This window comes from Zootoca vivipara, chromosome 7 (assembly GCF_963506605.1).
Source record: "Zootoca vivipara chromosome 7, rZooViv1.1, whole genome shotgun sequence".
Lineage (NCBI taxonomy): Eukaryota > Metazoa > Chordata > Lepidosauria > Squamata > Lacertidae > Zootoca > Zootoca vivipara.
In genome coordinates, this window is record NC_083282.1 from 73,633,236 (window position 1) to 73,659,358 (window position 26,123).

The 26,123-nt window shown below is 46.4% G+C and overlaps 1 protein-coding gene across 1 annotated transcript; it reads right to left on the bottom strand.

The window, feature by feature from the left end:
- Positions 1-749: 749 nt before the first annotated feature.
- EMILIN3 (elastin microfibril interfacer 3) lies at positions 750-23,965 on the bottom strand. Its single transcript, XM_035122484.2, has 4 exons — positions 23,435-23,965; positions 14,572-14,694; positions 7,080-7,327; positions 750-6,484 (listed from the first exon to the last, which is right to left on the bottom strand). Exons 1-4 carry the CDS (start codon positions 23,632-23,634, stop codon positions 4,590-4,592), a joined length of 2,466 nt encoding a protein of 821 aa, XP_034978375.1. The 5' UTR covers positions 23,635-23,965; the 3' UTR covers positions 750-4,589.
- Positions 23,966-26,123: the final 2,158 nt, after the last annotated feature.

Sequence of the window (26,123 nt, forward strand, 5' to 3'; positions counted from 1 at the left end):
TTCCCATCCATGCTACAGACCTGATCCAAATGGGTTTTTCTCCCTTCTCTAATCCAGTGTTTCTCAACCTTTTTTGGGCCACGGCACACTTGTTCTATGAAAAAAAATCCCGCGGCACACCAACTCTGTGCCGCCCTATATTTAGTTTAGTTTGGAGGGGAGACGTAAAGCATGCCACTGAAGAACTGCTGCGCGGTAGCCAGGCGGACCCACCAGGCGCTCTCACCTGGGTTGGGGGGTGGCGAGGGGCCCTCTCCTCCTTATCTTTCCCTTTTTCCCTCACCTGGGGGGGGGGCCTCCCTCCTTTTCCTCTTCTCCTGGGGCGGCTGGGGTGGCGACGGCTGCGGCGACGAGGCAGGGAGGTCCCAGGCTTCGGAGCTCTTCCCGGCCGCAGGTGGGCTCGCTGGGGGGCTTTAGCGGCTCCCCGCTTGATCCGCCGGGCGATTCCGACGCCCACGTGGCTGCCGCGGAGCCCAGGGGTCCGGCGATCCTCCGGCCGGGCGTTTTCGTTGTCGCTCTGGTGGGGTCGAGGGGGGGCCTCCAGCGGCTCCCCGGTCGATCCGCCGGGCTCGCTTGGCGCCCGCGTACCGGCGGTGGTGGTTCCGGCGGTCCGGAGGCTAGGCTGGCGGCACAGGCACGCTGGTCACTCTCAGGAGCTTCGCGCTGCCGTGCCGCACACCATCTTGCCTCGCCGGAAGTCCGTCAGCGCCCTTCTCCTCGCCGCACGTGGCGGCACACCAGCCAGTGTCTCACGGCACACTACTGTGCCGCGGAACACCGGTTGAGAAACGCTGCTCTAATCTCCCTGCTGCTTTTAGCCCAACAAAAAAACAAAAACCCCAGGGTGGTAGAGATAATCTCCTCCCTCATGTGTAACTCTGCCTTTAGCCCCTATGCAATCCTTGCTCTGATAAAGGCTGAGGCTATTTGAACTATGCTTCTATTGGGCCAATATGGAGGTCAGTACTAGGTCTACACAACTGAAAACAATGCTCATGCAATCAGCTCATTTGGATTTTGGTTCTTAAGGATCAGAGCCCTAGATGGGAATGTCTAAGAAGATGCAGGAAGTGGAATCTTGCAGGTTTCAAGGAGCAGCAAGTGATGAAAATGTTGGGCAGTGGTTGCACGCAAAGAGCTGTAGATACTGTAACTGCTACGAACCTACACCTGGTTATCCATATATAGCAACCCACATATCCCACCAGCAATCTGGAAAACAAACTTTAGACGGGTGTTGTTTGATTTTCTCAGTAACTCAAAACTCATTTTTTGTAGGTGGGTTTTTTTGTGTGTGGCTCTTTATGTTTAGATGATACAGTAATCCAATCTCAGAAACCTTGGTGAGAGTCTTTCTCCCTCCTGCCCAACAGTACAAACAGTCATTCAACTTTTACAATCTGAACAAAATGTACAATATCTTTTTTTTTAAAAAAAAATACAAACTGGACTGAACAGGATCTGTTACCAGCATTGGCAGAAACCCCATCAGGACCAGCAATTGAACGTAAGAGTCTGTCTTCGAAAGTGACACAATGCCCTGTTTCTTGAAAGCAACCACAGAGTGATTTAGTCTTTAAACTAAGAGAACAGATAACTGCGAAAAATGTTGAAAGATTCAAGTTCCCGGCTAAGAAATAAATGCAGACATTAGCACCATTGCTGAGAGATAGTCACATAACCATTATTTCTCTAACTCTGCTCACAGAAAAGTCCCAACCAGCAGTTTATAAGAAATCGGTTGTAGATGAGGATAGTTTCTGATTTTTGTGATACTATTTAAACTCCTATTTTAAATAAGGAGTTTCTTTCTTCAGGATTTGCATAGCCCGTCTGATCTCTAGCTCCATTTCAAACTGGTGCCCAGTTTATATGTAATATGGACCTATTGGTGAAACACCAGTGTAAGTATCCAATGCACAGCCTGTCATATTTAAATGCACCTGCTGTTGTGCTGCCCTGTATGCCTATAGTATTAGTATGGCAGTGGGGCAGATTTCTTTCTCCTCACCCCTGATAGGCCCAGCGCTACCATTAGGCAAAGTGGGGCAGTTGCACGCAATGGATGCTGGGGGTAATGTCTTCAGCCAGCCCCACCTGCTGTACATGGTTGTGTTAATATGTGGGTTTGGGGTGACACACACAGTAAGTGGATTGAAACATGACAGGGTGCATATGAAATCTTCCCATGGATAAACTGCTTCACCATCCAAGATGGTTACAGGTGCAAGTTATTTCAGCAGAGCTTTTATTTCTCCATCTCTCAACATGCAAGGACCCCAAGCTGAGGTTCTGAGGGAGGACGTTGGGATAGACATAAGAAAGCACTTTGTGAAATGAGTCAGTTGCAGAGTCCATCGTCGCAGCATTCAGTGATGGCCACTGGCTTACAGAACTTTTGAATAAAGTGGGGGGGGTTTAGAAAAAACAAATGATGCTTCCCTTATTAGAAGCACGATGCCTCTGGATGCTGGGGGAAATCTATGAGCTTCCTATGATATAAGGTTGGCCACAACTGAAAACAGAATACTGGGCAGGAACCAGCTTGGAGAAGCTTTCGTCCTGATCCTTTCCCTTGGAAAACTCACTTTTTAGCTTTAAATTGGAACAAACGACAATCCCTGGATTGCCATTGCCGTTTGTTCCATTTCAGCACTAAATATTGGGTTTCCCCAGCAGAGGTCAGCTGGGCAAAATGGAGGTGTGGATCAGCCCTCAGTTCCTTGGATGAGAATGTAATTTTCATCCATGGAACTCGTTTCAAAGTAGACGTGTTTACCACCTAGCTGCCATGCTGGAGGGTAGAGGTCATGAAGTATTCAGGAACCCCCTGAATGCTTAATGCTTTGTCTAAAGAAATACTGACGTCTTTAAAACAAAAAAACAAAACCTTTGCAGTTGAGATGGTGACAAATGAATAGCTTCACTTGAACATGCTCCAGATCCAATAAGAGATCCTCACTCCCCCTCATGCCACTCACATCCTGGGCTAGATGAATGATCATTGATCATTTTAAGGGCATTCACCCTTTGGTACAGGGAGCTCAAGTTAAAGCAGGTTGGACTTGGCAAGCTGGGGAAATGAATCCAAATGATGGAGGCCCCTCACAATGTGCTGCTACTTATATGAACACCTGCTAGAAGTTGACTTTCTTGCCCATCCCATAAGGGGAACATAAGAAGCTGCCTTAATACTGCGTCAGATGTGCATGCAATGATTCACTGTGCTTCTAGAGCACCGGGGGCTGCATCCAGTACTAGTCATATGCGGAGTTGACTCATAAGAATGAATGGACCTGACTAACACATTCCTTAATTTCAGTGGAGCTAAACTGAGTAGAACTTAGTTGGCTACAACCATAGGACTACCATTGTGTGTTCAAGAGTGTCCCTGAAGAAGAACTTTGTTCAAAACAGGTTGGTCTTTTATCTTTTGACCTGCATGTCTCCCAGGGAGTGACAGTATAGCATTCCTACAGCACCATAAGGAGAAGTTCATGTGCTTCCTTCTGCCAGTCTCTAGGCTTACAGGAAGCCACCTAAGGGCCAGACTCGATGGTACATTAGCTTCATATTTGTGTCCTTCAGTGCAGGTTTAATGCAATTATTTAGCCCAATTCCTAGGATCAGGGCCTCCGTGTGGGAGTGGGAAGGTATTAACCCTTTCTCCTCCAGTTTCCCGTGTCAGCAGTTTGCTCCCCTTTTGCTTCAATGGGAGAGCATTTTCCCATTGCAGATTAGGTGGGGGATCAGGCAGAACTATGGCCTCCCCCAGGGACTGAATCCAGATCAGGTGTCCCATGCATTTATGGACACAGATATGGTCCTAAGCAGGTGGTGCATTCAGCCTGCCCACCGCTTCTTTCATACAAAGCACATTCTGCACCCACAGTGCTTGAGAACAACAACTGTCAGAAAACTGTCCTGAACTTTGTAGCAATGAATGCAATGGAGGAGGAGATAGTGAATATAGGGTGGTCTCTTCTTGAATGAACCCATACAATACCTGTTGATTTCTGAACTGAGTGTTCCTTATGCTTGTATCGATCAATGCTGCCATGAAGAATTCCAGTCTAGGTTTTGTACAAATGTATAATACGGAAATGGGGGGAAGTCTTCGCAAAATCCAAAGTGTTTCTCAAAGCTGGTATTGCTTAGAATGGTCCCTGAACCAGACTTTTGCATCTAGTAGATAGATATAATGGCCAAGAACCGATTTTCTTTGCTCCAGCTCTTAAATAGTAGGTTTTTCATTATTCCCAAAGCAAATAATCCTATAGATTAGGTCTGTTTCTTCCTGAACGAAACAGCATATTGGAAATGTAACCCAATGTGACCCCATCTATGGGAAGGCACTTTGCTACATACATACAGCTGCTAAATATCCACAGAGAATACAGTAATGGCAAATGTACAGCTTAAACTGTAGCAGGAAAATGTCGTTCTTTCGGGGGCGAAATGAGAGATGGGATTATAGCAGCTTTTAACATTTAGTAACCTCCCCACCCCGCAAAAATAAAACAACATCCTGGTATCATCACATTGGAGTCTGCATGATATAAGTTAGTTGTACTTTGGGTTTGACATAGCTAATGCTGGTTGCCTTGCAGCTTGGTTTCTAAGAGGCTGATGTCTTCAGCTAGTTCTGTGACTTTTGCCTGACAGTCCAACAAGTTATCTTTGAGTACATTAATTTCCTGAGAGTGGGCAGCTAAGGTTGCGTTCATATGGTCCATGTAGCCCCACATACTTCCTGCGTTATTTTCCAGCTCACCTTTGATGTGGTCCAGGCTTCCCGTTACCATGCCCAGTCTGCCACACATGTCCTCCACCTGGGCCACACGGTCATCAAACTGGAGCACTTCCTTCTGCAGGCCATGAGCCACACTCTTGCAGTTGCTCAAATCACTGATGATTCTGGACTTGAGCCTTTCAAGGTCTCCTTTTAGGTTGAGGACTCGCTTGTTGCTGAACAGAAGCTGGGAGCCTTGGTTGTTGATCTTCTCTTGAATGGAGTGGACCTCATCTTCTATCTTGCGCTCGCGCTCGTCCAAAGAGGAGTTGACATGGAGCACCGTGTCCGAGTACTGAGAAACAGAATCCTTCAGCCCAGTTAAGGACTTGCTCATGGTGTTCAGGTTGATCTTCAACAGAGTGATCTCACCTTGCAAGGACTCAGCTGCTTCCTCTTCAATCCGCCTCTGGATTTCCAGGATAGTAGCATTAAGTTTCCGAAGAAGGTCAGAGTTGCTGTCCATTCTGAGCAGTAAATCCTGGTTCTTGCTTTGGCAGTCCTCGATTTCTGTGCGAAAAATCTCTACATCTTTGGAGGTGGCTATGCAACCCAATGAGCACGTGCTTTCTAAGGCAGTCAGCCGACTCTGGAGTACTTCTAACTTCTCATCTGTTCCCTTTCTTATAATAGCAAGCTCCCCTTCCAAGAGGGGCATTACAGCTCCATCTATCGCCACGGTGGAGCTGACATTGTTCACATCTCCTACAATGGTTATAAATCTCTCCTCAAAGGTTCGCATTTTGTCCTCAAACAATGCCCTTGTGCCATCCAGCTCTGACCCCAACAGACCTCTCATGTTATCCTCTACACTGGAGCAACAACTTCCCATTTCCCTCTCTGTAAAATTCAGCCTGGCTTCAAAGTCCTCAAAGCGCCCTTCAACTATGTTCCCCAAGGTAACAGTGGAGAGTTCATTGTCCAACCTGGAGTGTAGATTCTTCTGAGACTCAGAAATACTGTGCAAGCCCTTCTCTAGGATATCCATCCGTTCGGTGAGGTAGTTTAAGTTGCTACAGCAGCTTTCCACAACGGTCAGCCCTTGGATCTGGGTTTCCAGCTGGGAGATCTCCTTCTTGATTTCCAGCTCTTTTCCATCCAGGGTCTGCTGAAGACGGAGGTTGGCAGCTTTCTCTTCCTCACATTGTTGCTGGACTTCCTTGATCCGGTAATCACATGTGCTCTGAATGTTCACCAGCTTCTTCTCAAAGCCATCCAGCAGCTCCACCCGCAAATTGCTAAGCCTGCTGTCCACATATTCTTCTAGCATATCGATGGAGGTGAGAGGAGAAGGCCGGGCTGACTCCAGCAGGTGTTTGATCTGTCCATCGTGGTCCAGCACCATGCCATGCACCTCGTCCAGCAAGTTAGTCTTGGTTTTCAGTGAATCACTCATCTCAGTCACTTTGCTTAGGATCTCACCCACTGGCGGATAAGGGGAGAGGTCTGCTTTGTCTGCAGCATCCACAATCCCATCGGGAATGACTCCAAACCCCATGGTTGAATCAGGCACACTTGGGCTGTTCATCAGCGATCCAATCATCTTACTGGTGTCCTCCTGGATGGCAAGCCGCAAATGGTCCCCCAGGCCATTCACCATGTTGTGTAGGGTGTCATAAGACTGCGAGAGACGTCTGATTTCATCCTCTAGCCGATCTAGTCGGTCTCCAAACAAACTAGGCATTTTTCGACCTATAAACAAGAAGAAGCAAACCTAAGTTATAATCAGTGGCACAATGGCCCCATTCCGAGGGCATGTTCACTTGCCTGGATGGAGGATAAAGGTAATCTGACTTCTCCATTTGAAATGTAGAAAAATATGCACCACCTCCATCGATACGCTCACTGTCCCCAGTCACCCAGCCCATCATTGGAATTTAGCCCCAGTAAGGTTATTATTGAGGGAATATGAACCTTGGGCTGGAAAAGGTTCCCCAGTCCTGCTGTAAAGCGACATCCGGAGAAGGACCAGGGCAGAAGGATCAGGACATGATTCACATTGTACAGCTTATGGCCCTCAATCATCCCCTGCAGCAAGGCTTTTTTCAGGCAGAACTCAGTTCTGGCACCTTTGAAGTGGGTGCAATTGCCATTCTAAGAGAGCAATTCATGGTGAGTTCCAGCAACTCTTCTTCTAGAAAAACAGCATTGCCCTGCAGGGACCTTCTTGGCAGCTGAGAAGTTTTGTTTATCTGCATCTTTAGCCCACAAGCTTCCTGCGTCAGCCATGCCATTGGATTCTGTGAATGGAACTCAACAGACAATCCTAAATGAAGCCACGACTCACCGTAGTGGTTCTTTTTTGGTCCTGGAAATGAGTCTGCATGAATTTTGGGGTGAGGGGGAACTCTAGGAGCTGGGAACATCTTCTGAGTAGGAGGCAACTTGGGACTGGGGTGCTGGGGAAGAAGCCCTGGCTGGTCAGTGGGACTGTCGTGACATCCTTCTCCCATGAGGCCTGGGCAACACCTCCACACAATCTCAGTCACTGTCTTGTAGCCAATCTTGTACCTGGGTCTGAAGAACGTGCGGTACCTGAAGGAAGGAAGGCAGAGCAAGATTAAGAGCTGTACCTCTGCGTCCCAGCTTCCATAATGTGTAGGTCAAGGAAATCTTGACAGCGCTCACACACAGTTTGCATCGGTGATAAGTAACACATACATAAAGTGCGATACCTGGTAATTTATACGTATAGAGCAAATTTAGAAATAATTACTGTAATTTGTATAGGAAAACGATATCTTTCCTCACATGGAAGCATCAGATAAGCCTGCTGGATCAGATCCACGGTCAGTCAAGTCCAGCATCCAGCATTATATTATGGGAAATTGTTTGTATGTTGGGGAAATCTAAACTAAAATGCTGGTGAATTTTTAGGAGGGCATTTTTTTATATAGAGAAAAAGTGCAGCCTGATGTGGAAATGTGGAGGGCTGAACTTAAGGATGGAGAAATGAGAAACTGAGATATACTGAAACTGATGGATGCACTCAGCCCTCTCTCTTCTCAAACCTTCTATGATTCTCTGTGGGGAAAATGTATCTGCCTCTCCACCCTAAGACACACATGATATTAAACCTTAAAAGTGCTGTCTTTCAGCACTAGAGGGCAGCAACTGCTCAGCAGTTGTATGCCCTGCCTGTACTTCTTCTTTGGCGATCCTCATCCGAGTGAGATTGTCTTCCATAAACACGGTTTTAACAATGGGTCAATTCTGGATCCACACATCCTTCCACAGTGGGGACATTGGTTTCCAGGTGGAAGTTGATCACGGTGTGGATTTGCCAAGCGTGCCTTCCTCTTAGCATGTTTCTCCCTTGCGTCCTGGGATCGAGTTTCTTCAAAGCCCACGACACCTTTGGTAAAGGCTGTTTTCCAACTGGAGCGCTCGCAGGCCAGGGTTTCCCAGTTGATCCTTTGCCCAGGGAATATGGTAACGATAATCTTTTGCATTTATAAGTGGAGAATCTCAAGACACTCTAAGAGGTAGTACTGAATCATCTGGGATTCATAAACCAGAGCTTGGAGAAAGCAGCTTAAAGAGAAATATGTAATCCCCAGATAAAAAGATACACAGGTACATAGATATGTCTTTAAATGCAGGGATTGGCTTTGTGTGTGTGTGTGTGTGTGTGTGTGTGTGTGTGTAATATTTTCTTGATTTTGCATTATTGATTTTGTCTTTTGAAGTCAAATGCACAGCTACATAGCTGCATGTAACTTGTCCATAAAGCCTAACACATTTTGCACTTCTTAGGGAAAGGAATGTGATCTACAAAGGCAAAAATGACACTTACAGTCTGATATGAAACCCCACTGAGCTCAGGCACCAAGCAACATTAACCAGCACTCCAGAGCCATTTTGGTCTTTAACTTGCACTGACAATTTAAAAGCTGCAGGCCAGCTTTCAAGGGCCAATCTAACAATCAGAACTTAAAATCTGCAGCAGCAGCAAATAAATGAGTTAGGGTGGTTTGGGGTTCAAGTTCTAGTCATGTACACATTTTAAAAATAAAATAAAAATGAAGTATTTAAAAATGCAGTGGGCTTCCACAATCATGTAGTGGACATTACAGTGAAAACATCCAACTACATCACCTGATGAGTGTAATAGCAAGCGATGAGCTTTGTCTTTGAAACGGCTATCGCTGATCAAAGCAGAGCTTTTCACCTCATGTAACACGACTTCAAAACACTGTCATATTTTCCTGTGAAGGCAGCCCATGCGCTCAGCTGCCAGACCTTGAGTGATATATCACCAGGTGTTATGACACTGCCAGAGACATCCTAAGCGCGTTTGCTGAGAAGCCCCACTGCTCTCAGTGAGCATTACCTGCCAATAAATCAGTTTAGGATCACCACATTTATGATTTATATCCATGTGAGAATCAGCCCTTGAAGATGCATAGATTGTAACATTCGTGGACCTGTGTATAAAGGTAAAGGTAAAGGGACCCCTGACCATTAGGTCCAGTCGTGACCGACTCTGGGGTTGCGCGCTCATCTCGCATTATTGGCCGAGGGAGCCGGCATACAGCTTCCAGGTCATGTGGCCAGCATGACAAAGCCGCTTCTGGCAAACCAGAGCAGCGCACAGAAACACCGTTAACCTTCCCGCTGTAGCAGTACCTATTTATCTACTTGCATGTTGATGTGCTTTCAAACTGCTAGGTTGGCAGGAGCTGGGACCAAGCAACAGGAGCTCACCCCATCACAGGGATTCGAACCGCTGACCTTCTGATCAGCAAGCCCTAGGCTCAGTGGTTTAACCCGCGGAGCCACCTGGGTCCCTTGGACCTGTGTATGCATGTACCATATACAGTATACTGAAGGACTGGTTCCCCCGACCCAGAAAGTGCTTGTGATATATGACTGCCAATTACATCTGGTTCTGATATGCCAAGGACACACGGAAGTGCCACCAACCTCAGGTTGTTTTTTTTGGGGTGTGTGTGTGTGTGTGTGTGTGACAGCAACCCGAGAGGAGCTGTTATCTGTGGAAGCCCCTAAACTGTAGAATTTCCTCCTTACGGAGGTCCATCTGGTACCTTCATTATGCCGTTTTTGCTGTAAGCTGAACATGCACCTGTTTATCTAGCCCTTTGACCCCGAGATGCATATTTTTAGGACCAACACTCCGTTGTTCTGCTTGTAAATTGTTTTAGCCAATTTTGATATTGTATCCTTTTGATATTTGTATTTGTTCTGCTTGTAAATTGTTTTAGCCAATTTTGATATTGTATCCAATTTTGATATTTGGATTGTAGCCAATTGGTTCAAGTTTGGACACAAAACGAATCGGCTATGCGGATCCTTGACAAGATGCTTCGAGGCAGATTATGCCCCACTCCTTGTTGTCACACACGCATATTTCATGCTATTAAGCTAATTTTTTACATATCTGTAAGGCTAATGGTAATCCTCTAGAAAATGCTGTGGATTAGGTTGGATGTAGCCCGGATCAGATGCACAACATTTCATTCTTTGCAGGAATTAAGTGGTGCTGGTTCATGATGGAAATAGGACCACTTTGCCACGCACTCATAGGCATCACGGCTTGGCTTAACCCACTACATCTCAGTGCCGGTTTTGTCACAAGAACTACCGCCTCCCCCCCCCCTTGCATCTGATGACTTTAAAAGGGGATTATTAGACCAGTTTGTGGGAGGGGTGGAATAAGGCTATTAATGGCCACTAGTCATCCAGAATCAGAGGCACCAAACCACTGTCCGAAGACAAGTCACTGGAGTGCTGTTGGACCCATGTCTTGCTTTTGGGTTTCCCATACAGTGGAGCCTTGGTTCCCGAACTTAATCAATTCCAGGAGTCTGTTCAATTCCCAAAACAGTTTGGGAACCAAGGTGCAGCTTCTGGTTGGCTTCAGCAGCTTCCTGCAGCCAATCAGAAGCTGCGGAAGCCACACCAGGTGTTCAGCTTCCAAAGAATGTTCGAAAACCAGAACAATTACTTCTGGTTTTTGTTTGTTCAGGAGCCGGAACGTTTGGCTCCCAAGTTCGGGAGCCGACGTCCCACTGTACATGTATTTTTAAAAATTAGTTTTATTTATTAAATTTGGATACCACCCTATACCCGTAGATCTCAGGGCAGCTCACAACATAAAATCACAACATAAAAAAACCAGAAAATGCATTTTAAAAAACAAAAAGACGCCCAAGAGACTCCCGTTCTACAGCACATTTAGAAGGGTATCAGATGCCAATCAGCCCAAGGCCTGGTTAAAGAAGAACATTTTCGCCTGGTGCCTAAAGGTGTATAATGAAGGCACCAGCTGAACCCCACGAATGAGGAGCCACTGCAGAAAGAGCTTGGTCTTGTGTTGCTGCCTTCTGGACCTCTTGTGGAGGAGGCACATGAAGAAAGGCCTCAGGTAATGATCTCAGGGTCCAGGTAGATTCATATGGAGAGAGGTGGTCCTTGAGGTATTGCAGTCCTGAGCTGTTGAATGCTTTATAGGTCAAAACAGGTTTGTTGGCAAACAGGTTTGTTGGCTTAATAGACAGCCCTTCCACCTGATCCAGCAGGCCCTTCTTATGTTATGTTCCTATGATAACTGTTTGCGGTGATGTGCTTAGGACTGGATGAGTTCGTTGTTATTTTTCCGGTGAGCCACTGGACATTGGAAGAGGCTCCTTTTCTGGCAGCGTCCTTTTGGGAAGCTGCCACAGAACTCCAGGCTGTACCAGAACCTGCTGTAAATGTCTGTTTGTTCTCTCTGTCATTGATTGAGATGAGTGGGATTGGAGAATGCAGGCCTTTCAAATTATGACTCCCTGCAGAAGCCTCCAAGTTACAGCGGTAGTTTAAAAAAGAAAACTCCAGTGCGCATAAACCCACTTGGAAATCTTGCTGAGTCCAGAGAAAGCTGCCCAGCTGAGCCACTGTCAACAACAACATTGGCGTGAGCCATCGGCTTGGCTCTCTGCAGACATCTGGGCCACTGCCCACCTCTCTCTCTTTCTCTCCTCTCTTTCTCTTGGCAGGGAGTCAGGCTTGTAAAGAGAGCAGAACCTTTTGCGGGTTAAAGGGGGAAGGCAGTTGGCATAGAGGTGCCTCGGCCGTGCCATGTTGCCCTTAAGTGCTGCTTTCACTTAGAAAGGAGGCTGCTTCTTTTCAGGAAAAAAAAAAGTCATTTCAAAGTGCAAAAAACTCCACTCCACATGTCAGCAACAGGAAGTATTTATTGCAGCTGGATAAACAGTTACCAGTGGCCCCAGTAGCTGGAAAAAGCTACATCTCTTTCTCGGTCTTCCAAGCTATGTAGAAAGTTCAACTGGCAGGACTTGCTTGGTTCAAAACAACATCCTTTTAAAAAAATATACCATGTGCTTGTTATGAAAGGGTGGGGATGGTGGTGCCATGGTAGTAGGGCTTTGGGGCAGGAGCCCAGGGTCCCACTCAGCAGAATGAGCAAGAGGCCGGCTTGAAGTAAGTGAACATGTTCCCTTTTAAAGAGACTCACGTCTCTGTACTGTAAGACTCCAGAGTCTAAAATTACCTAACTGGGCAGGGTGGAAAGACTGCCATTTCCTTCTTCAGTGGGTTAATTAATTGGATGTATTGTAGACAAACTTCTACTCCCAAAAGGTGGGATAATAATAATAATAATAATAATAATAATAATAATAATAATAATAAATAGCCAAATGGTTAGGAAGCATGTCATATTTACATATAACTGCCCAACCAGATCTGGCACAGATGGGCAACTAGAAGTGTTTAACTTGGTTTGGAACTGCTTTTCTCAATCAACTCCCTCCATCTTTAACAAACTCAGACAGAAACTATCTTGTCCCAAACTTTCCCTTAAAAAAAAAAGGTAAAGGACCCCTGACAGTTAAGTCCAGTCGCAAACGACTTTCGGGTTGCGGCGCTCATCTTGCTTTACTGGCTGAGCGAGCCGACATTTGTCTGCAGACAGTTTTTCTGGGTCATGTGGCCAGCATGACTAAGCTGCTTCTGGCAAAACCAGAGCAACGGACAGAAACGCCGTTTACCTTCCCGCTGGAGTGGTACCTATTTATCTACTTGCTACTTGCTTTCGAACTGCTAGGTTGGCAGGAGCTGGAACCGAGCAACGGGAGCTCACCCCGTTGCGGGGATGCAAACTGCCAACCTTCCAATTGGCAAGCCCTAGGCTCGGTGGTTTAGACCACAGTGCCACCCGCATCCCACAAACTCTCCCTAGACACTTTGAAAGCCATTTGGAGCTTGGTCCAGGTGGCACTGTGGTTAAACCACTGAGCCTAGGGCTTGCCGATCAGAAGGTCGGCGGTTCGAATCCCTGTGATGGGGTGAGCTCCCGTTGCTTGGTCCAACTCCTGCCAACCTAGCAGTTCGAAAGCACGTCAAAATGCAAGTAGATAAATAGGAACCGCTACCGCGGGAAGGTAAACAGTGTTTCCATGTGCTGCTCTGGTTTGCCAGAAGCGGCTTTGTCATGCTGGCCACATGACCTGGAAGCTATACGCCGGCTCCCTCGGCCAATAATGTGAGATGAGCGCGCAACCCCAGAGTCGGTCATGACTGGACCTAATGGTCAGGGGTCCCTTTACCTTTAGCTTTAAGTCCCTACCAGAGCTTTGCATGTTTTACCCCTACTCCTGCTGCTGAAATGCATCTGTTAGAAGCCTGGCCCTAAACACATTTGCTTGGAAGTAAGTTCCACCAAGTTCCAAGGGACTTATTCTCAATCAAGTGTGTATAGCATAGCAGCCTTAAATATGCAGTACTGTACTGAGTTGATACATTCACGTCCATAGCTCTGTTTGCCATTCCTTTGTCTAGAAATATAGAATCAGGAAGTGCCTTTCTGCATACTGAAGACATTGCCTTCTCAATGAAGAACTGCATTCCACCTGGTCATAAAAATGGTGAAGCTAACTCCAAAGATGTTCTCCTAACTGTGTTTTCTCTTGCGCAAGCAGAAGCACAAGAACTGCTATTGAACCCACCTCTGATAGCACCGCATGAACTCTCTTGTGCAAGTGTTTGTGGAATGGTGCTGACGGCTATTTTCCTTCCACTCACGGTGCTTTGGACCTACTCCACAGCATGCAAAGGATTTATGCTATATTTGGGTGAGCTTCCAAGAAATACACGGTCATGCTGAGCTGTTTTTGGACTCTTGGCTAGCATGGGCCTTTTGCTGGAAGCAGGCAAGCATAAGAACCCTTCCAATTTTTAAGCTTGCGCTATACAAGAGCACTTCTGTCACTTAAAAATATGACATGGGAAATCAAAACTCCCAATGGGAGCATGGGAAGCTGCTGCCTGGTTTGCCCTAAATAAGCAGCAAGTGTCAGCTGTCTGTCTCTGTTCAATGGTTTTCCATTGCAAGCTCTAAAGTCGCTTAATCAATCTTGTCAACTACAACGAGCATGGCGCATAGGCAGTTCTTAAGCACTGAATGATGAGAATTCCACTCCCAAGGTCCCCCAAGTCCACCCTTAGCAATTAGTTTACTAGATCTAACTTCTGTGACATCACAGCAGCTAAGCCAATGGTGCCTAGAAATGTGGCACATTTGCTCAACCCTTGTGGCAGCAAAGAATGCAATGGCAGAGAAATAAGGGGAGGAGATTTGATAAGAAAATGGGAAAAAGTTGTTCATGCTTGTCGGACATCTGCTGCTACTTATTATGACATTTAATCCACAGGAGTTGCTATGGAGGCAACCACTTCCTCTGACCATGTCGGAAGATGCCGATAGTCCTCTGTAGTCCCCACCATGCTACAACTGGAACCCAACATTTACTTACAGGACTTTCCCAGGACACTTGGGTCCCCAGCTGCACTTGTGATATTCGGCTTTCACGTAGCTCTCTGCTCCATCCTGAAGGGTGCAAGTTACATTCCTATGCACCACATACGCACAGTAGTTCCTGCATTCAAAACAAAGCAAGGTTTGGTCAAACACCTGGTTGCTGGATCTGGTACCCAAACCCCTTCCAAAAGCTCCAGGCCAGGTATTGCCTGAAATTGCCCACTTATTTGCCAGGGTGATCTCTCCTGGAGTGAAACAGCTAAAGGGTTCTCTGGGAATAACCAAAAGAAGAAGAAGAAGAGTTTGGATTTGATATCCCACTTTATCACTACCCGAGTCTCAAAGCCACTAACAATCTCCTTTTCCCTTCCTCCCCCACAACAGACACTCTGTGAGGTGAATGGGGCTGAGAGACTTCAGATAAGTGTGACTAGCCCAAGGTCACCCAGCAGCTGCATGTGGAGGAGCGGAGACGCGAACCCGGTTCCCCAGATTACGAGTCTACCGCTCTTAACCACTACACCACACTGGCTCTTAAAGAAGAAGAAGAAGATCAGTGAACTGGTTATTCCCAGAGAACCCTTTAGCTGTTTCACCCCAGGAGATGGCATACCACTGAGCCAAAGAAAGGAAAGAGCATGGGTGCTATTCAACTAAGTTTTACTCAGAGGGGACCAACTGAAATCAATGAGCATGACTAAATTAGGTCCAATAATTTATAGTCTATAGACTTAGCTGACTACCACACAACAGAAAAAAGAAATAATATTTGTTCTTGTTAGTGGCTGAGTTGCATTGAAAGTCACACCCAGCTGCAGAAGCATGGGTCTAAATCATCTTTTGGCTTTTTATGGTTCTATGCTTAAGCAATCAAAGGCAGGATAGATTCTGCAAGAAAGGTCACAGTGAGGGAAGACTGCAGGTGTATAGTGCTGGACAGATGGAGACTTGACACAGTATTTTAAACCAGTGTTCTTGGATGCAAACAGAAAACATATGGGCTATGATGAGAAATTCAGGATGTGGTGAGTAAAAGATGGCAAAACTGCAGAAGAGGATTAAGGACACAGGGCTATAGCAGATGGCACTATGAGAGGAGAAAGAATTCAGGGATCAAGGGAAAAGATGGGGATAGTAGGTCTCTGTGACATGGCAGATAGGAAGAGATGAAGCTCAGGATGTTGAGAGTGGAGATATTATTCAGGGGAAGGTGTAAGATCTCACTGGAAATGTCAAATATAGTAGTTTTGTTTCTAGTAGGCAATGATGTAAGAACAAGGGACAGGTCTCCCGTTTGAGATCTCATCATTTGAAAGGAAATGCTAATACAGTCCTTATCAGACCTGATACACAGTGCATCTGACACCTGAGGATTTGAAATACAGGAAATCTGAAATGGGAGGGTTTGACATACAATGTTATCTTCTGAAATTCATTGCAATCCTAGTTAGGAATACTGGAGCAACCGCTGTAACAATTTGCCAGTGGAATGCCATGTGTTTGCAATTTGATAGTAACGAAACTCAGTTTAAAAAAGAAAAAAAGGAAAGGAAAATTGGCATGCATAGCAAAGGACAAGAAAAAAATATCCTGAACATCTCCTCGGCATTAGAAACTGCTGCAAATCTTCAGTGGATTTATTGGGAAATATTGAGTGGGGGAAGTTAGGTAAAGGTATATATATATATATTGCAAGCGGAGTTCATCCACTGTTGCCAAAATAGATGGGCCTTTTATGAGATCCACTAAGGCAGTTCTTACACACTTATACGAACCTGCATCCACCAAACTGAAAAAAAATACTCCCAAATCAAAAGTCCACACAATAGATTTGAAGCTTAAAGGTTGAACTCTTAAGATACCCATATAAAATGAGCCTGGGTGAGACTTTTCCCTCCTGACATTTTTTCCAACTCTAGTCCATTTAAAATTGGTCCCAGCGTTTCTTACAAAAGCATAAGTTACAGGCTTCGCCAAAGAAATGTATGGGCTTCATATGATGATGCCATTGCAAAGAAAGATGCCCACTATGAGTGGGATGGTGGAGGCTGCTGTACTGGGAACAAAAGGATGCTGATTGGAGACAGGAAAAGAATGGAACAAGGGCACCCCCATCTCCATTAAGAGTCTTATTGTTTAGCATTTCAGCAAACTGGCTATTCCCTTCTCCAGGATAAACATTGTATTCTATTCACTCCAATTTTCTACCCCCCCCCCATCCCGCAACTGACAATCAACAAACTTGACTGCATTTTCACCATACATTTGGAGAAAATGACTTCCCCTATAGAATCCAGGGAACCCAAGTGTGTTAACTGTAGCTGTGTTAGGGGTAAACTGCTGTCCCCGGGAATCCTTGGGAGAAGTCATGTGCTTAAAATGTGCTTTAAGTGTATGGGTATATAAAGCCACTGTCGTTACTCAACATGCTCAGTCCTCATAGTTTGGGGAGAAAGATTTTGCCCCGTGTGTGTGTGTGGAGAGAGAGAGAGAGAGAGGAGAGAGAGAGAGAGAGAGAGAGAGAGAGAGAGAGAGAGAGAGAGAGAGTTTGGGTTTGGGTTTTCTTAACTCCTGGCAAACCTTGGGGTTTCTTAACATTGTCAATACTGCCTGCTCTCTCCTCGGTGACCTCATTGTGGCTCCATGTCTGTAAGTGTTCACCACCTGAGCTTGCTGTCAGAGGGAGTGATAGAATAGACAGATGGAATGAAAGCTCTTCACATCTGCTCACTGCCACAATGAAGGGTGGCTCATGCTTTTTATCTCTCCACAAATCAAATCATTACACTGCAAGTATAAAAGTCTCCGAGGAGAGAGAGAGAGAGAGAGAGAGAGAGAGAGAGAGAGAGAGAGAGAGAGAGAGAGAAGAAAGAAAGAAAGAAAGAAAGAAAGAAAGAAAGAAAGAAAGAAAGAAAGAAAGAAAGAAGAGGTCAGGATCTCATGCATACGCTGAGCCTGGACTTTTCATTTTATGTAGTCCAAGCACTTTTCAGCTGAAACAGCAGCTATTCAGACTGGAGGGAGAATGAGAGCGAATGAGCACATGCCTTGAGTGGCTGGGCTCAACAGGTGACAAATAGCTCCAGACAACTATACAATCTGCAGCCAGGCTCAAAGGGAGCCTCTTTGTCTTCCATAGCAGCACCACCCACGGGAAAGATGGGACACTGAGTAAAAGACGACACGATGGGGATGGTTACAGGATGCAGCGGGGCACTCAGGGGCCCTTTTAGTGTGGGTGTGCATACTAGGCAGGAATGCCCCAAAACAAAACACAAATACCATCTGTCGAGAAGGAAGAATGTGTCGATGCAAGGGATGGCTCACTTGCATTGTAAAGGAGAAAACGCCAAAAAGCGCATGGGCAGCACATGTGCTATTATTATTATTTATTTAGTTATCCCTACAATGTATAAGCTGCCACGTACAGTGTAATAAAAATAAACCAATTTACAATTGAATCCATGTCCAATTACACTCCAGATGCTGCTGGAAAACAGCTCCCATCACAACCCAGCCAGATGGGAAGGTTATTAAAAAAAAACTATTATACATTATTATGGCTATTAGCCATGCTGGCTTGAGCTGATAGGAGCTGGAATCCAATAACTTCTGGGATTTCCCAGGATCCCCATCCTAGCTGTAGGAAGTAGCCCTTAGCTATGGCAGGCAGCAGATAAGACCTCATGCGTCCCAAGGTCAAAGAAGACATTCAGGGAACACAAGAGCAGCCCTGCCCGGTCACCAACTGAATTCTTCCCAAAAGCCCCCAAGCAGTGCAGAAAGGCAATAGCCCACCTCCACTGCCTTACCCCACTCCAACCAAAATGACTGGTATTATTTGGTAAGAACATAAGGAGAGACTACCAGATCAGACCAAAGACCTGCCTAGTTTGGCATGCCTAAGGGATGCTCACAAGCAGGACATGAGCAATGGAACCATCCCAAGGCACTTTGCTGCCTGGAACAAAGATATCATACACTCTGTTCTACATACAAAAACTGATCAGGCGTTGCACCTGAGATCAGCAGGTTAGTTTAAGAGGTCCGGGTAGGGCAGGTTAGGTGGCATACACAGTCTGCCCTGTCACAGAAATTATAGTTTTCAAAATTAAGTGTTTTGTGGACTTACTTCCACAAAAGCATGCTTAGGATTGTTGCAGTCTAAGTGTGACACTTTCTGTGGCGAGACAGTCTGAGCCTTTAGGAGGTTAGCTGTTACAGCAGGAGACAAGATGTGAGGCTTTACCAGCAGACTTGATGTACAGCTGGAAATGGAATATGAACACAATAATAATATTATGATAGTTGGGTAGGACAGAGGGAGGGCATGGATTCCAGTGGGCATCCTCATGCAGTTCCCAGTCCTATCCACGGCTTACATGCCTACAGTCTGCTCATATCCCATTTATGAGTATATTGTCTGCTGCAGTTTGAAATACAATGTAAACTTCTCAGTGTTGAAAGGATCGGGGAGGAAGTCATGGTGTTGTGGTCCAGAGCCACAAGAGGTTGAAGATGTGTTTCCATATCTGCAGCAGGGTTCCTGTCTCCAGCATTCTAGAGCTATTTAATAAAAATTAATGGGGAGCCTTTTAGCCACAATATGCTCTGGACCAGGCACCCCCAAACTTCGGCCCTCCAGATGTTTTGGACTACAATTCCCATCATCCCTGACCACTGGTCCTGTTAGCTAGGGATCATGGGAGTTGTAGGCCAAAACATCTGGAGGGCCAAAGTTTGGGGATTCCTGCTCTGGACCTAAGTAGTCAGGAACACTGAAAACACAAGGTGCTTCCATTTCAAGAGAAGGGTGGGCAAGTCCTGTTTTGCACAATGGAACCTCAAGGAAAGCACAGCTTAAGTCATTCTGAAAGATATGATAGCACTCCAAATTATTCGCCCACATATGTGCACAGAAAATAGTAGATCTAGTTGAAAAGCAACACATGGAGATCTGAACCCATTGTTGCAATGCATCCCCAATTATTATTGTTGTATACTTAAAAGATGATGATATGATCAGGGAATCTTCTTTTTTCAGCCAGAACCCACCAGAACTCAGTTCCAGCACCTCTCAGGTGGGCGTCATTGCCATTACAGTAGTACCTCTACTTACGAATTTAATGCGTTCTGAACACACATTTGTAAGTCGAAAAAAATTGTAAGTCGAACCCCATAGGAATGCATTGGGAGAAAAAATTCGTAAGTAGAAGCAACCCTATCTAAAAATTCATAATTAGAAAAAATCCTATCTAAACCTCTTCCAAGATGGCAGATGGAGCTCCGTTCGTAAGTAGAAACATTCGTAAGTAGAGTTATTTGTAAGTAGATGTACCACTGTATAAGAGAACAAGGAAGGCGTTCATGGTGAGTTCCAGCACCTCTTTTTCTATAAAAATAGCAGTGAGCATAATCTTAGGCTGTATACTCTCAGAAGGGGTGTGGCTGTTGACCATCATGAATGGACCCTGCACTTCCGAATTTGCTGCTACACCACTGGGAGGAAGTGGGCTCTCAGTGACTACTACTGCAGTCTAATGGACAGAGTCAAAAATCAGAAGTCTCAGGGTGAAATTCCTGATCTTATCAAGCCCCAGCAGTGGGGGGGGGCACTCCACATGCATTCTCCCTCTCTCATCCACCCCCCACCATCCACACATAACAACCCCCACAACCATCCATGCTCAAGACTTAAGAAAAGCTCTCCTGCATCAGACCTATGTCAGCATCCCATTTCCCACACTGCCCAGGCAGATACTTCCAGGAAACCCACATCCCCCTCCCGCCCCCCCTTGCAGTTGCCAGCAGCAACTGGTGTCCATTGACATGCTGCCTCTGCACACGGGTATTCATTGATTAGGCTCTCCTCCATGGCCTTCTCTAATCCCCCTTTAAGCCATATAAGCTACCACCATATCTCAGGGCAGGAAATTTCATAAATTAATTCTGTGTTGTTTGCCCTAACTGAATCAGCATATTTTTACATGAGTAGAATGTGTCCTTTTATTTAAAATGCATCTCTGGGTTATTTGTGGGGCATAGGAATCCGTTCATAATTTTTTCCAAAATATAGTCCGGCCCCCCACAAGGTATGAGGAACAGTGGACCGGCCCCCTGCTGAAAAAGGTTGCTGACCCCTGGTCCAGCCTCTTAGGCAAGTGCACACCTCTCAGCCTCCATCCCAGGATGCTCATTGGACATTTAAGGAGAGCAGGAGGTTAACCCCTGACTCCATTTCAGACCCTTTGTGACTATTGGTCAGGACTACCAGCACTTCTGCCAAGTTTTCTACACAATGAGCAGCAATTGTTACAAATTATTACATGGACTCACATGCCAGTGATAATGTACAGCACCATTTTTGTCTGTAGAAAGCCCCGGGTGCAATTCCTGGCATTGCCAGGTTTCTGTCTGAAACCTGGGAGAAGCACCGCTGCAATAATACTGAGCAAATGGATTGATGGTCCAACTCAGCATAAGGCAGCTTTCTGTGAGCACACACCTGGCAGTCTTGGGATGTGATGGGATCTCCTTTGCCAGAGATATTTCAGTAGAAACTGGCCACCTTCCAGGGATGTTGAGGTGACACCCACGCCATACATTTAGAGAACATTTAAAGCACATGACTCCCCCACAAAGATTCATAGGATCTGTAGTCTGTTAAGAGTGCTGCTGGGAATTATAGTTCCGGGGGAAAGGTCAAACTACAGTTCCCAAGATTCTTAGTGGGGAACCATGTACTTTAAACGTGTGTTGGGGATGTGACCTTTGCACACTGCATCACAGATTCTAAATGATCTGGAGGCTAAATGATCTCCAAAGTCTCTTCCAGGTTGATGATTCTGTGAAATGCCTTTGATTTGCTTTTAAAAAAACAACAACACAAAAAACATGTGCGCAACTGTCCTGTCCAGATATATATAATGCTGCTGAAGTTACTGTGTGGCATAAAAAGCAACAGCAGCAAATGATCCCAAAATAAACTGCCACTTGCAATTTAATCTTGACTATATCTACCAGTAGGTTATTAAGCTAGGCTGAAACTCTCTCCCCACTCCCTGTTCCTTCTGATTCCACTCAGCCCTGAAAGTGCTCTCAGTTCCCCGTTAAATGAGAAGCATAATGTTGCACCTCACATAGTTTGCAAGGAGGAAAACTATGAAGTTTTGAAGCACATTCCAACTTAAAATTGCCAAATCAGTGATAAATATGAACAACTGAATTGAACTGGTCCTCCATCTATAACTTCACTCAGTTACCCTTTATAGTAACTGTAAGCCCAGAATCATCAACCTTGGGGGAGGGGGGCACTGCAAACCAGAGAAATAGTTGTGGGTGCCACAGATACACTGAAACAAAGCACAACAGATTATATTTGCTACACTATAATGCTGCTTTCATGCCTAATTTCACCAGGAGAGGGAGTGGCAGGAGGGGACCCCATGAGCACCAGGGCAAGCTCTCAAGGCACATGGGTGACCACGTTGGTGACTTCTGCTTAAACAATCAACAGGACCTTCCTTCAAGACTAGGGCTGAGTGCACACTATACGTTTAAATCACATTTGAAACACGTTTCCCCCCTTCCAAGAATTTTCAGCACTGTAAGGGGGCGCGCGCCAGGAAACAACTGCATTCTTCCCTTGGAATTATCTTGTTCCCATATCTAAAAAAGTAAGTCCAATTCAGGGTTTGCTGCTCCCCTGGATTTGACCGCCTGGATCCCCTCCGCCTTTGGCAGAGAGGCCTGATCCCGGCCAAATGTCCCCTCCAACGCGCTCGCTCCTCCTCCAACACTGTGCAAACTTTGCCTGGCTCCACCCAGCTAGGAGACGAATTCAGTCCGAGTAATTCTGAGAGAGAGAGAGAGGTCCTTAGCCAGTCAGGCAAAAGGTTACTGGGCAGCGCTGGCTGGAGAAACCATCCTTCCCCACCTGCGGCTTGCAGTTAGAAGCCAAAGTGCTCGCGGAAAATCTCCCTTTGCTGTCGGTATGTGTGTGAGAGAGGAAGAGAAAAACCATCGGCGATGGATGCATGGGTGGAAGGGCGCGGTTGGGGAGAGAGAAACCTTTCCTTCAGTCCTGCCATCTGCATCCTTCCTTTTATTTGCAAAATTGCCAAACCAACCTGCGCAGAAAGCAAAGCAATGCAAAGCTTTCCTCTCCAGAAAAGGGGCACCCTTCCCGCCATTCAATGCAGTATCTCCCCACCGACCCACCCCTTTCCTTGAGCATTCCAGAATGCTAAAATCCATATGAATTTTTGGCAGATCCGCTTTTCGTGGAAGGAAAAATGGAAAGGGGTGTGTGAGGGAGAGGGGGAAAGGGAGAGGGAGAGGGGGAAAGTATGTACGTGACTGACCAGGATAAGAAAGCAACTTCAATCGAGTCTTAGAGGTAGAAATAGCCCAACTTCCATCGTTTGGAGTTGGGAGGTCGTAATCCAACTACGTTAGAGCAAACCCACTGAGATTAATAGGTCTATATTAGTCATGCCCACTATTTTCAATGATCTACTCTGAGTAAGGTTAACGTTGGACATATCGCATTATATCTATTTAGATAGGCATGCATATGTCTGTTTCTGTCCATCTATTCGCACATCTGTGCATACACGCCCAGACGTACATCCCTCCGTGGAATTGCCCCGTGGTTGAAACTGCCACAAACCGGGTGCAATTGGCCAGTAATGCCACTGTGCTAGGAACGTCCCTCGAATGAGGAGACCCTCGCCATCCTTTCTCCCCACCCGGGTTTTTTTGAGATGAAGAAAAGAGAGAGGGACGGAAGGAAGGCGGGAGAGAGCGCGAGGAAGCTCGTTGAGTCGAAGGAGGGAGGAGGGAGGCGCAGCGCTTACTTGTGCTTCCCCATGGGCTTTCCCGGCGTGAGCTGGGGGCTCGATCCTGAGGTGTAGAGGTTGTATCGGTTGCCGTAAGGGATGGGCACGGGGTGGCGGTAATATGTCCCTTTGGCATCGGCGAGGCCAAGCAGGGCACACAGCAGCGAGATGGACGCGCCAGAGAAAGCTCCCGCCGAGAATCGCCTTGCCCTGTTCATGTTCTCCCGGGAGAGCGAGGGAGATGCGCGGCTCCGACGAACTCTTCCCCTTTCCCCCCTCACCGAGGATCCGCCGAAGGACGTTTGGCTGGAGCCAGTTTGCTCTTCGCTTTCCAAACTGGAAAAAAGAAACCTGGAGGATGGGGAAAAAACCCTTCAGGGGAGAAGATGAGCTGCGCTTTGCTCCTTTACGCAAAGTTCTTTATCCAGTTTTCTAAGGCGCGCGGGGAAAAGATCCTCTCCCCAAATCGAGACTGGCCAAGCGAAGGCGAGGATCTCCGCCCGCTGTTGCTGGAGCTCCGCGCTCGCCAGCCAAGTCTCTCTTTTTGTACCTTTCCTCGCTCTTCGGCTCGCTCTAGTTCAGCCCCGGCTCCCCTCGTACGGCCGGGGAGAGGGAGGCGGGTCCCTCGTTCCCGATTAGCATAATACTCCAGCCGTCTCCTCCTCCAGCCGGCGGGCCTTTGAAATGCGCACCCCTACCAATCAGAGGACGAACCCCCGCAGCGCAGCATCAAACAAATGCCTTCTAAAAAGAGAGAGAGGAAGAGCGAAACAAAGGCAGGGATGAGAAAGTGGAGAGGAGGATGCCCCAGTCAAAGATGCCAGCTTCGGAGAATGTTGGTAGGGGTGTGTGCATTTCTCAGGCCTCTGGTCCAGCACATCTGAGCCGCATAAACTGCCATGTGCAGCTGGCACCCCAGTAGCTCACAGACAGACAAAGGGGGGCATCTGGTCCTGCATCCTGATCTCACAGTGGCCAGCCAGATGCTGGTGGAAAACCTGCAAGTAGGACCCAGGCACAAGAGCACTGTCCGGTCCTGAGCTTTCCAAGAACTGCTATTCAGAAGCATTGCTGCCTCCTCCAGCTGTGGAGGCAGAGCATCGCCATCATGGCTAATAGCCCAATCGAGCCCGTGAAATTATCTAACTCTCTTTTAAAGTCCTCCAGGTTGATGGTCATCACTGCCTCCTCCAGGAGCTATGTGTCACAGATCACACCGGGGAAAGATGCAGAGCTCTTTCAGGGTTTTGCCATGTATTCCTTTTTCAAAGCATCAAAGTAGGGAGATGGGTTGCTCTTTGGTGGCTAGGTTCCCCAGCCTGCTGTAAGGGAAAGGCACTGCAATAGCCCGTGGAGGCTGGTCTACACACCAGTCTCAGGCAGCTCTTGCCCAGTCCCCACTTGCCCATAGCTGCCAAGTTTTCCCTTTTCTCACGAGGAAGCCTATTCAGCATAAGGGAATTTCCCTTAAAAAAGGGGATAACTTGGCAGCTATGCACTTGCCAGGCTTCTTACAGGCTCTCTCTGTCATTGACTGTGGCTTCACCTACTGTCAGAATTCCTATATTCAGCCCTACCACTCCCAATGGGCACAAGCCACTGTTGTAATTCCAGGGATCATATGCCTACAAGCTCATATGCTGCACCACCTGGTTCAATCACCTGCTCTTAGGTAGCATAGCCTGAGAGCCCCACCAGTCAATGTTAGATCAACAAAGTGGGAGAGCGTTCTGGGCCAGGTGAGCCAATTGTCTGATTCAGTGAATACAGCAACGCTTTACATCCTTCTTTCACCTGTGTGACAGATTAGGGGAGGGCCTGTTTCTGTTGACCAGGTCACAGGCCTAGCACACAAGTGACAATGCATTCTTATATTTTTTTAGCTTCTCCAACGTTGTTTCCCACCAAGAGCAAATAAACACAACCAACGCCTTTTGGGGTGTGTATGGCTTTTATAGAACAGCTTCCATACTGGATGTGTAGTTTGGGCAGACTGGACCTCTGATAGATCTCATCTTAAGATATTAAGTGTTAGTAGAAGCACACTTGTTTTTCATTCCCATGGATCTAGTCTCCACAAAACATTCAAAGTGGTAAAATTATCATGATTTTTTTTGCATGCTGACCTGATCTTCTGAACTTCCCCCTTTCCTTGACCCCCTCAGTCCCTTTGGAACATTAGATATATTGTTGACTTTGAACCTAAAAGACCTGGGTTCAAGTCATCAGCTACTCAGGCCTGCAGTACCTCTGCAGTACATACAGATTCTTGTAACTGGTGAACACACAATTCTTTCACTGTGTACACATTACCAGCTTAAGACGCAAGTAGGCGATATTTTTTCCCCAATTTGGATTGAAGCTGGTTTTGGGGAAAATGCAACAAAATGAAGTTTTTAATAAGAAGCAATGGGATAGATATGGATTGTGGCTTATGTTGTGTGTACACATTTCCCCAAACCAGTGATGGTAGCGCACTGGATGCAGAATAAACAGGAGTGCATACGCAGTCTTAAGGTTGTATTCAACTAAACCATATCCAGAGTAGACTAATTGAAAATTTATCAGCTTAAGTTGTCCATGTCCATTAATTTCAGTGGATCCACTCTTGGTAAGACTAGCATTGGCTACAGTCCTCAGAAAGTGGGACTTACTCTTGCTTCTTTTTTCATGTGTAAACGTGGCCAATACTCAGCCTCAGTTCCCC

Excerpts from the sequence above, each read along its gene's own strand:
- EMILIN3 (XM_035122484.2), bottom strand. The coding sequence starts at position 23,634 with ATGAACAGGGCAAGGCGATTCTCGGCGGGAGCTTTCTCTGGCGCGTCC. Across the intron at positions 7,328-14,571 it reads AAGTGTCCTGGGAAAGTCCT|GTACCGCACGTTCTTCAGAC; the intron begins GTAAGTAAATGT and ends TCCTTCCTTCAG. Across the intron at positions 6,485-7,079 it reads ACCAAAAAAGAACCACTACG|GTCGAAAAATGCCTAGTTTG; the intron begins GTGAGTCGTGGC and ends TCTTGTTTATAG.